Source organism: Ictalurus punctatus, chromosome 8 (assembly GCF_001660625.3).
Source record: "Ictalurus punctatus breed USDA103 chromosome 8, Coco_2.0, whole genome shotgun sequence".
Classification (NCBI taxonomy): Eukaryota; Metazoa; Chordata; class Actinopteri; order Siluriformes; family Ictaluridae; genus Ictalurus; species Ictalurus punctatus.
Window position 1 is genome coordinate 21,641,333 of NC_030423.2, and position 17,044 is coordinate 21,658,376.

At 39.1% G+C, this 17,044-nt stretch overlaps 1 protein-coding gene across 1 annotated transcript in view; it reads left to right on the forward strand.

The window, feature by feature from the left end:
• Positions 1–398: 398 nt before the first annotated feature.
• galnt18a (UDP-N-acetyl-alpha-D-galactosamine:polypeptide N-acetylgalactosaminyltransferase 18a) overlaps positions 399–17,044 on the forward strand; it is an 81,956-nt gene continuing 65,310 nt past the window's right edge. The window contains exon 1 of the mRNA XM_017473507.3: positions 399–844. Coding sequence (XP_017328996.1) covers positions 631–844 — 214 coding nt within the window. The 5' untranslated portion in view covers positions 399–630. The remainder of the gene's footprint in view (positions 845–17,044) is intronic.

Consider the following 17,044-nt stretch of genomic DNA (forward strand, 5'->3'; position numbering starts at 1 on the left):
CAAGGCCCTTAACCCTCAACTGCTCAGATGTATAAATGAGATGAATGTAAATCGCTCTGGATAAGGGCGTCTGACAAGCGCCATAAATGTAAAATGATCATTTATCACCAAAAAGTGAGGAAAAATTAAACATTTGTAAAAATGTTAATAAGATTACGAGCACTGTGCTCACAAAAAAACAACAAACAGGTGCTTTGACAGGGTGTAATTAAAATATATATATATGATATCAACAATATCTCAGAAAAACTTATCATGACGTAATTGATCACGATGTCCATGTTATGTTGTCATATCGCCCAGCACTAATGAGAAGTTTGCTATGTAAACTTCCATCAAACGCAACCGGAAGGTCTTCGGGTGTCAGCAGCTTCTGAGTGAGTGAGTGAGAGAGAGAGAGAGAGAGAGAGAGAGAGAGTTTATAAAGCACGCGCAGGACTAAAACACATTCATGCATACCGGAGCAGCCGCGATGTCTCGAGACAGAATTCCACCGGTATCTTCTGTTGTTCACATGCTCGCGTGAAGAAGGGATTCTTCACGTGTGTTTTTTCCCCAAGACTCCCGTCCAACACACACAGACACACACACACACCTGCGCGCGCTTGTGCGGGTAGGGATGTGGCGACGATGGCATGCGCGAGGAGGATGAAAACTTTGGCGTCGACGTGCGTGATCCTGAGCGGCATGACCAACATCGCGTGCCTGCTGTACGTCGGCTGGATCACCAATTTCGTGAACGAGAAAGATCCGGAGAGAAAGTTGGAGGAGGATAAAGGAGAGACGCTGCGCATCATCGAGAGACTGGAGCGGCTGGAGAACGTGGTCAACTCACACCTCCAAGGTACAAACCTCACGCGCCGTTACATTATTTCATTTCCCATAAAAGAAACTTTGAATCTCATTGGGGGGGGAACCCTCCTAAATCTGATCTACTCTGATCTACTTACTTTACGTCTGATCCACTACTTCATACACCTGATTCATCTAAAGCACAGTGACTTCATTAAGTGTAAACACACACACACACACACACACACACACAGTACAATAGTCTTAGGCATATGCAAAAAATGCTGTACAGCAAAGATGCCTTCAAACATAATGAAATGATATGTTTGTACATTTAAAAAAAATATTATAAGGACCAGTAAACAGAAATAAATGAAAATAAATGAAACAAAGTCGATATTTGGTGTAACAACCATTTATCCATGCATCCATCCATCCATGCATCCATCCATCTTCTATACTGCTTTATCGTTTTCAGGGTCACAGGGAAACCTGGAGCCTATCCCAGGGAGCATCCGGCACAAGGCAGGGTACACCCTGGACAGGGTGCCAATCCATACGATCATTTATTTGCTTTAAAAAATGTAAATAGTAGTGTCCGGGACATTTAGTGCAGTATTATAAGGAAATGAGTTGTAAGGTTTATTGAGCATCTTGCAGAACCAGTCACCGTTCTTTTGGAGACTTTAACTGTCACACTCACGTCTTATTTTTGCAGCGAAACCCAGCAGCCTTCATTACGTTTTTTTGTCTGAAAAGTGTCTCTTACGTAATACGCTGCTTTCTTTACTGACATACAAACATTTTTCTGTAACATTTCATTTTGTGCTGGAAAACTAATGTTTGGAAATCTAAGGTTTTTTTGTACTGACTCGATAACGTAGAAGTCATAAAATAAAAAATCTGTAACAAAGTCTGTGCTAAAAAAAATAGAGTGCCTAAGACTTTTGCACAGTACTGTATATCTAGAAACTTTATGTACTACACTCAGCTTTCACTATATCTGTCACATGGTGGCTGTGGGTCAGGTGGTACAGCGGGTTGTCCACTAATCGTAGGGTTGGCGGTTCAATTCTCGGCCCACATGAGTCCACATGCTGGAGTGTCCTTGGGCAAGACGATGAACCCCAAGTTGCTTCCGATGGCAAGTTAGTGCCTTGCATGGCAGCTCTGCTCACACACCATTGGTGTATGAGTGTGTATGGGTGAATGAGACACAGTGAATGGGTGAATGAGTCATTGGACACTGGAGTGACTTTGGAGTTATCCACTTCCATAAGTGGAACCCAAGCCCCTCCGCCTCGAGGTTGTACGTCCTGAAATGCTTTTCTGCTCAGCACGATTGTAAAGAGTGTTTGTTTGAGTTAGCCTTTCTGTCAGCGCTAAACATTCTCCTCTGACCTCTCTTATGAACAAGGCATTTCCGCTCAAAGACCTGAATGTCTTTTGTTTTTCGCATCGTTCATCACTCAAAACTATCATTCCATGGTCACGGCACTGAGCTCAAATTTTCCCCTCATGCCGATGTTTGATGTGAGCACTGACACTCTTGACCTGTAGCATGATTTTATGCAATGTGCTGTCAGCACATGACTGACTGATTAGCTAACTGCATGAGTGACCAGGTGTACAGGTGTTCCTTATAAAGTGAGATTCTAATCACATCTTGTAGGAATGCATGGATCTGAATAATCTACATATAAACGCAAGTGCTGGGACACATTTTAGCCTAATATTATACAGCTATAAATACATCAGTTGAGTTACATGGTAATTAACTTTCAGACTGAAACGTACTTATCTTATCAAATAGCCGTGTTCATGTGCCCTTTCTTATTTGTCAGAGCACTCGTTTTAGCTCATTAACAAACCTGTACCGGTGTCTTTAAGTGACAGATGAAGTTAAACGGATTCATCTGTTCTTGTTTTCTTTTTCATTTCCATGTCTTTGTATCCAAAGGAAACAGCAGACACGTCCATCCTAGTGGAACAAACTCATTATCTGTTTGGCATCCGGAGCAATCCTTTGTGTTCATCTGAAGTCTGTCTTCGAGGAAATTACATTTTTTATATTAACCAAATTTCTGGAATAACAATTACAATGACAGAAACATGTTTTTGCTGCATATTTTTTCTTATCAGAGTTATTTTTTTATTTTTGACATGACATGACAAAATCTTTTATACTGAAAGTCTTTTATTTTCAGTAAAAGTGTTAACAGGTATTAACAGGAGGCAGAGCAAGCAAAAGTGGGCAGTGCAGATGTTTTATTTCTACCACAGTGCTGTTAAATTCTCAATTCTGATTGGTCAGAAGGTGTTGATTCGTTTTCTAGAACAGCGGCTCTGTCAAAGCATGGGTTTATTTTAATACGCAAGTTCTATTATGTTATCGTTTCTATAGTAACAACTTATACAGGGACTTAAATGGCGAATGCTCCACATAAACAGATTTTTTAAAATGTGTACTTGATAATTATGGTAGTATCGGCACTTTGTAAAAGTCAGTAAGTTTATAGATGCTGGAAAGTTTTCCAGAGCAGGGGAGTTTACGATTACCCGTTTCTGACGTTTTTTTTAACATAAGTGAGAAGAGGAACTGTCACGATCCACAATGTGAAATATAACTGTAAATGGATCGAAAGTATGACTCGTCGTTCTTGAATAAATAAAAAAATGGTCAACTCATTACATGTCATTACATCAGCTTATCATTGATTATTTTCCGATAACAGCATGACAGCAGAGTGTTTTATTCCTTACATAAATGAGAAGTGAAATGGTGACTATTAAACATTATCCATGATCAAATGGTTGGTTTTGGAGATGTTCTGTAAGTATCTGTGAAGTTTACGTGATACTGTCGCACTAGCCATCAGTGTTGGGTATGTTACTTCAAAGTCATTAGTAACTAATTACTAATTACATCATCAACATTGTGTTTGAATGACTGTCTAATTACTCTGTCTGAAAAGTAATCGCATTACACATTACTAATTACTTCTTAGAATCCGTATCAACCTTGACCACATGGACAATAGAAATGAAACTTTTTTTTAAGTCTTCAAATTTGAGTCAAACATGGAATAGGTTGACCTATTAAGCATAGCTTTATTAAACCATTGTTTAATACAAAAATGTAAACAAATCATATAATCTGGCTTAACAATAACAGCTACTACTTCGAAGGGAAGCCTAGTGTTTTTTTCCTCAGGACATAATTTACAGTAATGGGAATATTTCCATTTAGCAAAGCAGCCACTCGTTTCTGCTGACACATTTGAACTCGTGTGACTTCACAACCACTTGGCACGAACTCGTGTGCACATGTGCTAGCCCACTGCTAACGGATTTAGCTGAGCTGAGTTAAATTAGAAAACAAATTGTATCTTTACATGATAAATTTAGTTTTTAAATTCAATCTTGTTTTATACAGAATTGCTGAAAGTCTATACTGTATGTAATGCAAGTACATCAAAAGAAACTGTAATTAAATGACTTAAAAATGAAAATAATTCTTTACTTTACCTTGACTTAGTAAATGCGTTACACCCAACGCTGCTAGCCACATGCTACTAGTGCAAAGGTGACTCACGTCCAGTTTAGTATATTTATCATTTGAACAATATGTCAAGACATTGAAATGCTTATGTTGAAGCTCAGGTTCATTTACATGCTTACATACCGAATATCATAAGGCGCAGAATATGCAACACACACACCTCATTTAAACAAAAGTGTTTAAAATAAAATAAAATGAATACACTGTGGTGCAGCAGGTAGCACTGCCACCTCACAGTTTCTGGGTAACCACTTCGATCCAAAGCTTGGGTTACTTCCTGCATGGAGTTTCACATGTTGTCCTTGTGTTCGTGTGGGTTCCTCCAGGTTTCTTCCGGTTTCCTCCCACCTCCTAAAAACATGCCAGTGGCTGGATTGAGTGTGTGGCTCAGTATCCACCACAACCTTGAATAAAAGATAAAGCACTTATTCAACAGACAAATGAAAGAATGTGAAACAAATACGATAAAATACGACATGCAGTATAATGACAACAAAGCGAAGTGTAGATTTACTGCTGATGTGAACCCGAGTCTCCATTTCTGCCTGTAGGAACGTGCTGCGCTCAGAGAAAAGTGGGATAACGTAATGTAGTTAAAGCATGAAAATATGTAGTGATAAGTGAGTCATTTGGTAGAAGGCGTTTGCAAATATAGTGATATTGCTGGATTTACATCTTTCCTTGTATTGCATTTGTAATTTGTTCCACAAAAGGTTTAAAAACGATGCTGTTTTGGTTTTGTCTTGTAGAATGAATGATGTTCTGCCACAGGCTGTACATCCATCGTGTGGCTGAATATTCCGGCTTTTACTAAAGCTCATAGCACACACACACACACACACACACACACAAACACACATGCACTCAGGCTCATCTCTATAAAAGTGTAACTCCGAAGTGCAGTTTCCAGACAGCAGAAGAGTGACTCTTATCCCCCAGAACGTATTAAAAGTCACAGAGTCTGGTTTTCATGCTCATCTTAACCGGCTGATTAGATCGTGTTTGGAGGAGACAGGAGCTCTCAGTACACTTCTGCTGTAGGACGAAGCGGTTTAGCGAAAGAGACGGAGTGAAGCACGTTAACAGCTACATCGTTCCTGCCTTTGCTCTCTCTCTCTTTCTCTTGCAGTGAGACACAGCCTCGTTAGTATGAGTCAGTAGCAGTGGATGGAGGAACAAGGTGCTAACACCAACTTGTTTGCTGAAGCTCATCAGTGTCAGAGACTCATCAGTGTTGTTGTTTTTTTAATTAGGAAGTTTTGGAAAGGGGTAAGGAAGAAAATGATAGGACTGCTAGAGGGGAAGAGATTAGGGTGTGACTGATATGGACATTTTGTCACACATATGGAAATCAACCAAAATAATGTTATATAAATGAGAAATACTGTAAAAGAGACAACAATAGATTTAAATTCAAGATAAGAATGATTTAATCTATCTATCTATATATTTAATCATTGATTCATTTCCTATAATAGTGAAAAAGTGTTTTCTTTCTCTTACATGACATCAGCAATGTAGCAAAGATTGCAATTTTTTATTTATTAAAGAATGACACGTCATGTTTTTCATCTGTTTACAGTTACGTCTATTGTTGTGGATTGGCCACAGCTGCCGTTATCACTTACGTTATAGCAACTAAACAGTCCTTCCCTCACCAGGCTCTCTCTTTACTATCATTTGGCATTAATAAGGCAAAGGATTTCTGCTCAGGGGTCAATAAAGTACATCTGTCTATCTAGCAAGCTAGCTTGGGTGAGGATTGTGCTTAAAAATTAAAAAATTACATCACCATTAGACTCCATTTTCAGTTCAATATTTTGCATGTTTAATTTAAATTCATTACTCTAAACAGCATAAACATTTGTTTTTGTCCCCCACAATTTCCATATATCTGATTTTCAAACTTTACTGTGAAGAAAATAAAATTATACTCATAAACAATGCCCTCTTGCTTTATTGCTATGATTTCTGCCAATATCTATAATTTGGTACGATGTTTATATCAGTTGTGCTCCAGTAAAATCAGTTATAGTCAGAGTCCTGATCTCAATATTTACAGCATGCATAAAGCAAAAGTTGTAAGTAATCCGACCAATTAATACCGAAAAATACACATACGTTCGCTGTCCACTTTATTAGGAACACCTACACTTGCATACAATTATCCAATCAGTCAGTTATGTGGTATTGCAACATTGTCTAAGACTCAATATCATAATGTTTTTGTCAACAATCAATAAATTCATGATCCAAGAATGTGTAACAGAAATATCCGAGTGAAAGATGCTGGAAACTCAATCCTCCTGTGTTCATTCACAGCTGCACAAATGCCAGAGTTTTTTTTTGTTTTTTTTTTACCAGAGTCAAGCAAGATGTCTTGAGAAAATAATCGCTACAGAATCATCCACAAAAACCTCCCTGAAGACCGTTGTTTGCAATTTTTGCTCCGACAAAGATGAATAAATCTGTATTTTGGAAAACAGGACAAAACCATCCCATGCAGCCCACCTCGTGCATTCCTTCTGCAAACGCTTTAATGACTGAACAGAATCAGACACAGTATACGAGTAAATATACCTATTATAGTGACACATTATGGCTGAATCACCTAAACACATGTGCTCAGGCATCTATCCATCCATTTTCTGTACCGCTTATCCATCACAGGGTCACACAGGGAGTCTGGAGCCTTTCCATGGGAACTCCGGGCATGAGGCGGGGGACAGCCTGGACAGGGTGCCAACCCACCGCAGGGCACAATCACATACACGCATTCACACACTAAGGATTTGGAATTTGGAAATGCCAATCACCTTACAACATATGTTGTTTGGACTGGGGGAAGAAACTGGTATGCGAAGAGGAAACCCCCAAAGCTCAGGGAGAACATTCCAACTCCACACGCACAGGCCGGAGATGGGCATCGAACCCCCAACCCTGGAGGTCTGACGCAAACATGCTAACCACTAAGCTGCGCTCAGGCATAAAGTAGGATACTTTATGACAGCTATTAGCTAAAATAACTGGAATGTCTTCAGAAAAACACCACTGTATCAGCCTGCTTTGTTTGAAATTTTAAAAGAAACCGACCTGAATTCTCGATTCTGATTGGTCAGAAGGTCCTGATTGATTTTCTATAACAGCAGCTCTGACAGTAGCGCAGCTAGAACTCACAGGTTTATATTAACGCTCGTTCTAATACATTATCGTTTCTATAGTAACAACTCATTTACAGGGACTCATATAGTGGACGCTCCACATAAACGAACATGTGTAATCACTGTTTTGGTCACATTTTCTGTAATGTTTATTTAACTTTTATGGAAGAAGTCTCCAGTGTCAGCAATTTATAACCATCATACGTAAAGCTGTAAGTTTATTTTCAAAGGTTATTTATTTTGTCTTATTAACTTATTATTAACAGGAACTAATTGGTTTCTCAGACATTCCACAACATTAAATAATAATACTTATAGCACTTACAAATAAAAAGTACATTGTGTTCTTTAAAATTTTTTAAAAATGTGTTAATTGCAGTGGTATAAGAGGAATAAAACACTTCAGGAAGTGCTGTTATAGGAAAATAATCAACTTCAGGGTGGTATCAGTGACTCTGCTTCATCAACACCCCTTCGCTAATTATTTTCCTTTGACAACATGCCCCCAAGTATTTTATTTCCTTTAACAACATGCCCCCAAGTATTTTATTATGTAGTCTGTTTGAGATGCCTTCAGGCAAAAAAAATGATGCATCATTTATGCTGAGGTTTTCATGTTTTAAATACTGCTGCTGAATCAGATGGCAGTAAATAAACATGTTTTAAAAAATATGGTCATACGTCTGGTTACCCCCCAGAATGGTGCCTATGCCTCAAAGCTAACATTCCTTTGTTTTCAGTTAAAATTTGTTTGCAAATTGGGTTGCATCGTGTTGCATCATAGTGTATTGAATATTTTGCTGTTTTAAACGTAGCTTAAATGTTCATTGGATTATTGATTACATGTCAGGTTGTGGTCTCAGGCGGAAAGAGCCTTAATGAATACATTAACAACAACAGCAACTACGCAAAGTTGGGTAGTTTGTTAGGGCAGTTTGTCCTTGAGCTTTTTCTTTGGTAACTGTATCAGTTCTACAGATTGTTCAATGTGAAATCTCTTGTCTGGCTGCTCCGAGGCTTAAATTGATTTCAAGCCGAAATATCAGCTTCCGCACGTCATCGTCATCATCAATGTCGTTGTCCAGGACTACAATAACCAAATTAGGTTAATGTTAATTTAGCTCTCTGACTCTCCAGTGCAGAGAGCACACGATGGAGTGGGATTGCTGAGCAGAACCACTTGTATGTCTTTCTCAACAGCGCTCCATACTGTATGTATGGTCTCGTATGCTCACAGGTCTGCGGTTCTTCCCTCAAGGACCGAGGCTGGCGCTCATTTTTCATCTCTACGCACCTGCTCCATGTAATCAGTTGCTGCAAAAAATATGGGCTGCCTATTCATGCTGTGCCAAGCGACCATCTAGCGCTTTCATTTATTACCACAGTATCTGCACAGCTGAGCAGATTTCTCAGAACGTTGCCCTTATTAGAATTTCCTGTGAAAATTGTAATCGCGGAAGTTTTTCAGGCATGCCCATTTGCACTTCGTCTCCACCTGCACTGTATATACCATACATTACGCAATTGACTTTTGTCACATAGTCACGCCTCAAATTAAACACTAAGTACTCTTGCTCAGTACGTTAGTCTTTCATTAGTAATTAAACCTCAGCACTCCCTGGTGGCTCCGCCCCTTCTGCTACTGTATAAGTACAGCACGCTGCTTCTGTTGAGTGTGAAAAGTGTCCAGTATTCCACAATTCATTTTTCGTTCTCTGTAGCATATCATGCATGCGTTAATAACACACTACATCTTGCTGAATTTCCCAAGGTAAACATTCTACTCATACTAAAAGTCAGTGACAGAGCTAGTGCTAGAAAAGCAGCTTGAAACAAGACAGAGTTTCCACAGTGCTTTTGTTTTCACACAAGGCATCTGATCAAAGTAGCATTATATTGCAAAGTGGTAAATTCCTCACTAAAGCTTTAGCTAATATTAAGAAGCTACTTATGGAAATATGTCGACAGAAATTTTAAGCTACCTAAAGTAGAAAAAAATCCTGAACTTTGAAAACTATCCACTTGTTGTATTTGGGCAATGATTAGGCAGAAATTTGAGACTAGACATGGCATCATGGGAAGTGTGTGCAAAAGTTTAACAGGTGCTCTTATTGACAGAAAATTAACAAGATAAGCTGAATCCCATCCAAGCATACAGCTGAGTTGTTGAAGGTTAAGGATCTTGCTCGATGGATCAACAGTGGTTCTCTGGCCTGCCTCTGGTGTAGTTACCTGTTTTTGTCAGGTTCTGTTGATCTTATTTCCCCTATCACATGTGATTAGCTTTGGACCATCCGGGATGTGTCTTCCACCACATTGGAACCTGTCTTGTCCATTTAACGGAGGTCCGAACTCATTTAAAAATTCCAATTAATCAGTGTCTAATGAACCATTGAGCCGGCGAGACTCCAAGCGAAATTGGATCACATCCAGAAGACACAGTGCTGATATTCATTAAGTCTACAGCGTGCACTCGGTTGTCTCAGTTGGGGTTGTCTATCTGGCTCATGTCTGATCTCCAGAGAGGAAAGATCAGTATGTAATCAGACTGGAGCTCTAATAATCCTTTCCCTTGTGACCACTAATGAAAGGGATGGGTTTGGGTTTAAGCAGCAAAGATCATGTGATGCTTCACAGTCCAATCTGATGCAGGCTATAGAGCAGAGGAGAGCTTTATGTCTGGAATATATTACTATTTTGGGACGGCCCAAATGGAAAAATCGGTGGAGATGTGGGCCAAAGCCAGAATCCTTCTTGAATGAAAGGTAGGAGTGGGCGGTATGCCAAAAAAATATATCATACCAGTATCATATGGCGAACACAATAAATAGGTTTTCTAACAAAGTGACAGCAAAACAGTATTGCATTTAAAAATCCTGAAAAACATCCAAAAAAAAGTCCACTGATAATTTTACTTTTAATTCTAAATGATTTAATATTGAACAAGTACATTTTAACATTTCAAAACCATTTTCAGCAAGTCAAAACATGAAAAACTTTATAACGAAAAGTCACAATATCCACAAAACCATAGCAGTTGTGACATGATTTATCATGATATTGATATGACATCATCATATTGCCCAGCCCTTACTCTGTAAGTTCTATAAGAAAGGAATAAAACACTTGGAGATGTGTTGTTATAGGAAAATAATCAACGATGGGCTGGAGTGATGAAGCAGATGATTAAATGACATTTTAAAATGTATTAAAGAACAGCACATTATCCTGTAAAATCCATTTATAGTTCCATTTAACATTGACTCTGGGGACTACTACAGCACATTTTTAAATGTGTGTTGTTGTTTTTTATTCATCTTAGCTTATGTGGTGAATTAGCCGTTACTATAGAAACAGTAATGTAATAGAACAAGTGCGGCGATAGGAACCTGTGAAATTAAGGAAAAAGAACAGCATTAAGCCTCTCCAGGTGTGGAGATTTCTTTTCGAACGTGCCGTATGTGTTAATGGCACACAAGTGTGTTCAGGGAGAAAATTGCAGTGCGTTTGGGCCGAAGCTATCTCTTTACACTCATACAGCTGAATATTACCCACAATTTCACTGGAAGATAATGGTGTTTTCATTGACACACACGTTCCTCCTGAAGACTTTAATGAGGTCGCCTAAAAAGAAACTCGATGGCGTAGTTTTGTCCCGTTCCTCATTCTCCTAATCCTAACACTGACTCAAGCAGAGGTATTGATCAGTATAATTACTTCTTAGCAGCAGGAGTGTGTGTAATGGAGTGAACGTCAATACTAGGCTCGAGTGCCTGCAACTGATAACCTTGTAGTGTTCGTGTTTGACTTTGACTCATTGTTGCGTCTCTGTGTGCGGATGATTGGTCCGACTGAAAAAAATATTATTCTTATTATTAATCATAATGCTGTATGTAATATAAAAAACGAAACATTGCGCCAATTAAATTAATATTGATATTATTATTACTGATGTAGATTGGTGTAATCGGCCTTATGATAGATGTTTTGGAGCGTTCGCTGTCTGAATAATGTCCTTTAGAGAAATGTGTACTACAGAGTTGTTGAATTCTTGAATCTGATTGGTCAGAAGGTGTTGATTCAGTTTCGATAACAGAAACTCTGACAGTAGTTCCGGCTGTAAGGTTAATCACAGGCTTATATAACGCGCTCATTTCTAGGATAACGACTTGCACAGGGTCTTGTATGATGGATGCTCCACACAAATGGATTAATCGTTGATGTGGTGAAGAGGTTGAAGGTTTATATAGCATTTTTGTGTACCTGTTAGCCGACACACTGCAGTGGTCAAGCTGGATTACATGAAGATTTAGCACACATCATGCTTAGGAGGTGCTTGTTTACTGTTTAGTCATCATTTCTGTTGCTTTCAACTCTCTGTGAACTTTACCTTTTGTGGAGTTTTATGGGTGTGGATAAATAAAATCAGCTGTGTCAATCATGTGCTTGATCATTTATTTACGGCTGATTGGTGTTTATCAACATACTATCACGAAACTCCTCAGAGGACGGCGTTTTGGTCTGTACTATGGGCTTAACCCATGGCCGTACTGTGACATTCTTTGTTTTTACTTCCATATGCTTGTCATCTCTGTTATATGATAAGTTCATAATTAGTTTGTCTACTTAAGCCTTCATGTTTCTCTGTCTCATTGTCTCATTGTCAAGTCTCGTTCATGTTTATGTACATCTCTGAGCCTTTTTCCCTACCTTCCTAATTTCCGTGTATTCTTGTTTTCCTTTTCTTAATTACTTCCTGGTTTGACCCTCACCTATTTCTCTCTTATCGCATGCGAATTATCCCTTTTTGATAATTATGATAATTTAGCTGCCTAGCAGTTATTTGAACCCCACTACAGACTGTAACGTTGAACTTTTAGTTCGGTTTGGGCATGAAATCATTTACATACAACTTTACTGAGGCCCGTTGAGAGACACCAGGCAATCTCGCTAATTGTGTCATCTAAAGAAAAAAAATACCCACGGTTTAATTAACTGACTGATAAGCTGACCTAGCACTCATCTGAGTCAACTTTTAATATAAGATTCAGTCCTTGATAGAAGAATTGTCTCTGATTAAGACGCCATTTCCATGGATTTCCATGGATGACTCTCAGTATGCAGTGCACATGAAATAAAAATAAATATCACAAAAAAAATTTTCCCTGGTTCAGCAGTAGTGTGGACAGTTCCTATGATTAATGGTCCCATGGTACGGCTTATATATTTAAGATGGCATTAATGACATTCAGTTTTTGTAGCAGTGCTGCAGTATTTAATACAGCTTCTGGCTAGAGTGCATATCACAAAAGTAAACTCTTTAAGTTCAAGGTCACAACGGTTAACTATGATAACTATGCCTCTGGTTTTAGAAAAACCTGTGCATGGGTACGTCTCTCTCCAATCAGCGAATAATTCCAGAGATAATTTTGACGTCTAAGTACCGTAATTTTCTCCGCAGTACATATAATGCCTCTAGTACATATACAGTCTTTAAATAGAGGAAAAAATGGGTAAAAGAGAAACCTAAATGGTTTCTCTCAAATCATCAGAATTGTGTGACAGCAGTAACCTTTTCATCAAGCTTTAACAAAGAGCATTCATGTCATCGTGATTTCCCTGAGTGGCTTTAACTAAGTATCACCACTGACTCATACAGTATGTTTAGTTATTCATTCGCTTATTCACTTATTTATCGCTTTCAGGTTTCATAAATGACAGCAAAGCATGAAAAGTCAGATTTTATTGTTATCTCTTTCATATGCTCTTTTCAAGCAGGACAAATATGATGAATCACATCACATCCATCCAGCCATCTTCTATACCACTTCATCCTTTTCAGGGTCACAGGGAACCTATCGGCCATCAGGCACAACGCGGGGTACACCCTGGACAGGGTGCCAATCCATCACAGGACACAATCACATACACAAACTACAGACACTTTTGACCTGCCAATCAGCCTACCATGCATGTCTTTGGGGAGGAAACCGGAGTACCCAGAGGAGAACATGCAACATAGCAGGGGGAGAACATGCAAACTCTGCACACACAGGGCCACAGTGGGAATCGAACCCCCGAACCTGGAGCTGTGAGGTGAACGTGCTAACCACTAAGCCACCATGCACCCACATTATGGGACACTGAACGTTCAAAGCAACACCACAGCTCAATACAAACAATAAAAAAAACCCCAACTCATTAGACACCAGAATAATAATAGGCATAGATAAACCTACATTTTTTACTATTAACAATTCAGATTCTGTGAATTTGCAAATGAAAACACTCTTAAACCCTAGTCTCAGCAATCCGATACTGATTGCACACGTTTCTGGCCACAAGCTTCTGAATCATGAATGGTCCATATGATTGGTTGTCTGTGCATCCATGTGCACACATATTAGCTATTTGTGGTTCACGAATGAGTTGGTTCTTGATACGAGGTGAATGTTAAGAGAATTTTTGTTTGAGATGTGTTTTTTTGTCTGTTTTTTTTTACACAGTAGATGTAGACAAAACTCTTGCTGCGCGATGTCATTAAAATGCAATTAAAATGTTACTCTTGCGTGAGGTAATTAAAATGCTCGAATCCAGTGTGAATGGTGAAAGGTGTGTTTGACTTTCAGCTATGTGAATGAAACAAGTCAACTCATAATATTGTAAACCCAATATTGTCTGGGAAAAAAAAAACATTGTCTGGCTTTGCTGAGTGAAATGATAACACACTGACAGACCGTTACCTGTAAAATGGATAGCACAAAAAAAGCTAAACCCAGTTGTTCCATATTAAAGACCATTCCTTTTATTCCTCAGCACGACTCAGGAAGGAGGCGTGGCCTAATTTTTGAAGCGATTCAGATGATAACTTAGCTCCAGTGCGAAAAAGTAAAGAAACAAACTCGGACTCTAGACACCAGATATAACTTAGCTGACTTAGGTTGATTAGCTGCATAAAATGATGTACATTTTAGAGTTATATTGCTTTCAAAGTAAAAGTGTTTGTAATCAATTCACAGGACATATGGCACGGGCATAATAAGAAGTTATTCTCTCTTTGGTTTTTACACTTTTTCCCCCCTACCAGCCTGACAGAGCGCCAGCGTTGTTTTCATGACCATTAGTTTGCAGCCTGAGAACCCAAAACTTGTAAATCCTCTTGCTGGTTATGTAGTTAAGCTTCTTGTTCTGCTGGCGTGTTTGTGACGGTTTGGCATCCTCTCAGGTGGGTTGAGGGAGGGGCATTTATTAGCATAGTACATAAAGAGCTAAACGGGATCACAGATGGTGGCATTTTAACACACCGCCTCTGCAGTGTGGAGTGTCATACCATGAAGAGTTGGAAAGAGAGAGAGAGGGAGACAGAGGGTGAGATCTAAACACTGAGAGACAGGAACACAAACACAAGCAAGCAGTGAAAAAAAAGCCTGTTTGATATCACTGTGGCAGAATTGACATCTCTGCTTTAAGAAAATATTAATAGATTTCACCAAAACAACATGGAAATGTTCTTTATTTAGGTTAGTTTTTAACCTTGACTTGGCGTCTGTCTACAACGTTCATTTAAAACAAGTTTAACAAACAAAGCACAAAATGCAGTCTGTCTGCCTAAAGACATTTTAAACCTATGCGAACTAAGGGTGTTTAGACATTTGTTCCCAATATCTGAGTCCTCACCCAGGAATGATTCTGGGTACTCTTGGGGGTGAGGCTCATAGGTTTACTTTCACATCGAAGAATTCCTTTTGATCCATGGATTGATTGCGCAATTCCGTATGTCAGTTTTGTGTACGCAGGTTTGCAAAATGTTAGGAACTAGGTTCATCTGTTTTTCTGTTTTTCATTATTTTCCTTTGGTACCAACCAATGACTGTGTATATGGGCGGACGTCATAACAGGATTCAAAAGTGAAGTCTAAATGTCTCTGAGGCCCTCTTGTGACTGGCAGCAGTATAATATTTAACCCCGCCCATTCCCATTTGAGTGAAAGGGACAGATGGCAATCTTCCATTTTTCAATTCAGTTCAATTCAATTCAATGGATATTGTCTCAAAGCAGCTTTACAGAAACATATAAACACAGGATACAGATTTTAAGTGTGTGAATTAATCCCTATTGAGCAAGCCAGTGGCGACGGTGGTGAGGAAAAACCCCCTAAAATGAAATGAGGAAGAAACCTTGAGAGGAACCAGATTCAGAAGGGAACCCGTCCTCATCTGGGTAACAACGGATAGTGTGAAAATAAAGGAAGGTTCATTATGGTTTTTACATGAAGTCTTTGTTGAACTAGTCCACTGTTCACTAAAGGTAAAACTGAGTTCACCGAGTGCAAAACTACATGTGGTAATTTCAGTCCCAAGGCCATAGTAGCAACCTTAGTCCAGTAACCACAGCGAGAATGTCCATATCGAATTGAAGTCCAAAACTATTACCATGGTACTTCAAGTGGATCAGAAAGGGTCAGGATCACTGGCATCTCCATAAAATCATGTGTGGCTCGACAGAAGGAGAGAGGGAAAGGGAGGTAAAGAGAGGGAGAGATTGTTAGGTATGCTTACTATCCCGTAACGGATAAGACTGTGTACTTTGCGTAAAAGAAAATCTATTCATGGTACGCTTGAGTAAACAAATATGTTTTCAGCCTGGACTTAAACACTGAGACTGTCTGAGTCCCGAACATTAATTGGAAGGCTGTTCCATAACTGTGGGGGTTTGTAAGAGAAAGGTCTTCCAACGATTTTACATCATCCTCAGCATTAAATTAAATAGGGGTCAGTTCTAGCTCAGTGGACTACTGATCAGAAGGTCATGAGTTCAAATCCCAGCTCTGCCAAGCTGCCACTGTTGGGCCCTTGAGCAAGGATTTAACCCTCATATGCTCAGTTGTATAAATGAGATAAATGTAAGTCGCTCTGGACAAGGGGGTCTGCCAAATGCCATAAATGTAAATAAATGTTAATTATTCAGTGAGCCATCGTGCCGTACTCAGAATGGGATAAAATCATTCATCATCATAGGATCATTCAGAAGAACTTTATATAGATTTGCATTGATGCCCCTTTCTAAGAGGACAAGTGGAGCCAAACTATGGCAGAAAAAAAATTAAATTCCCCGCACAGCATAACAGAGCCAACAGATTTTCCTTTAGGTCTTCTCGTGATTGCAGTGAGCTGTTTTCCTGAAATGAGGCTTGAACCGTACTGAACTGCAATGATCAGATATTCTCTGGGATTATCCACTGGAATAATTAGAGGCACTGGAGTGTATCTCCTGATTCATTGAGCAGAGAGGTCCTTTGAGGCATGAGAAACCTAGTTATTTAGATGTCATGCTAGAAATCCATTGTGTCCACATACTTTTGGCATTATAGTGTAACTGTGATTTTATCTCCTGAAACTACTTAATGCCTCTTACTGCATCCGCACACACACACACACACAAACACACAATGACACAGAGAGTAGTGTGCCTACAAACCATATGGTCAAAACAATTAAATATCAATTATAGAGTGTAATGCTTCTGCACT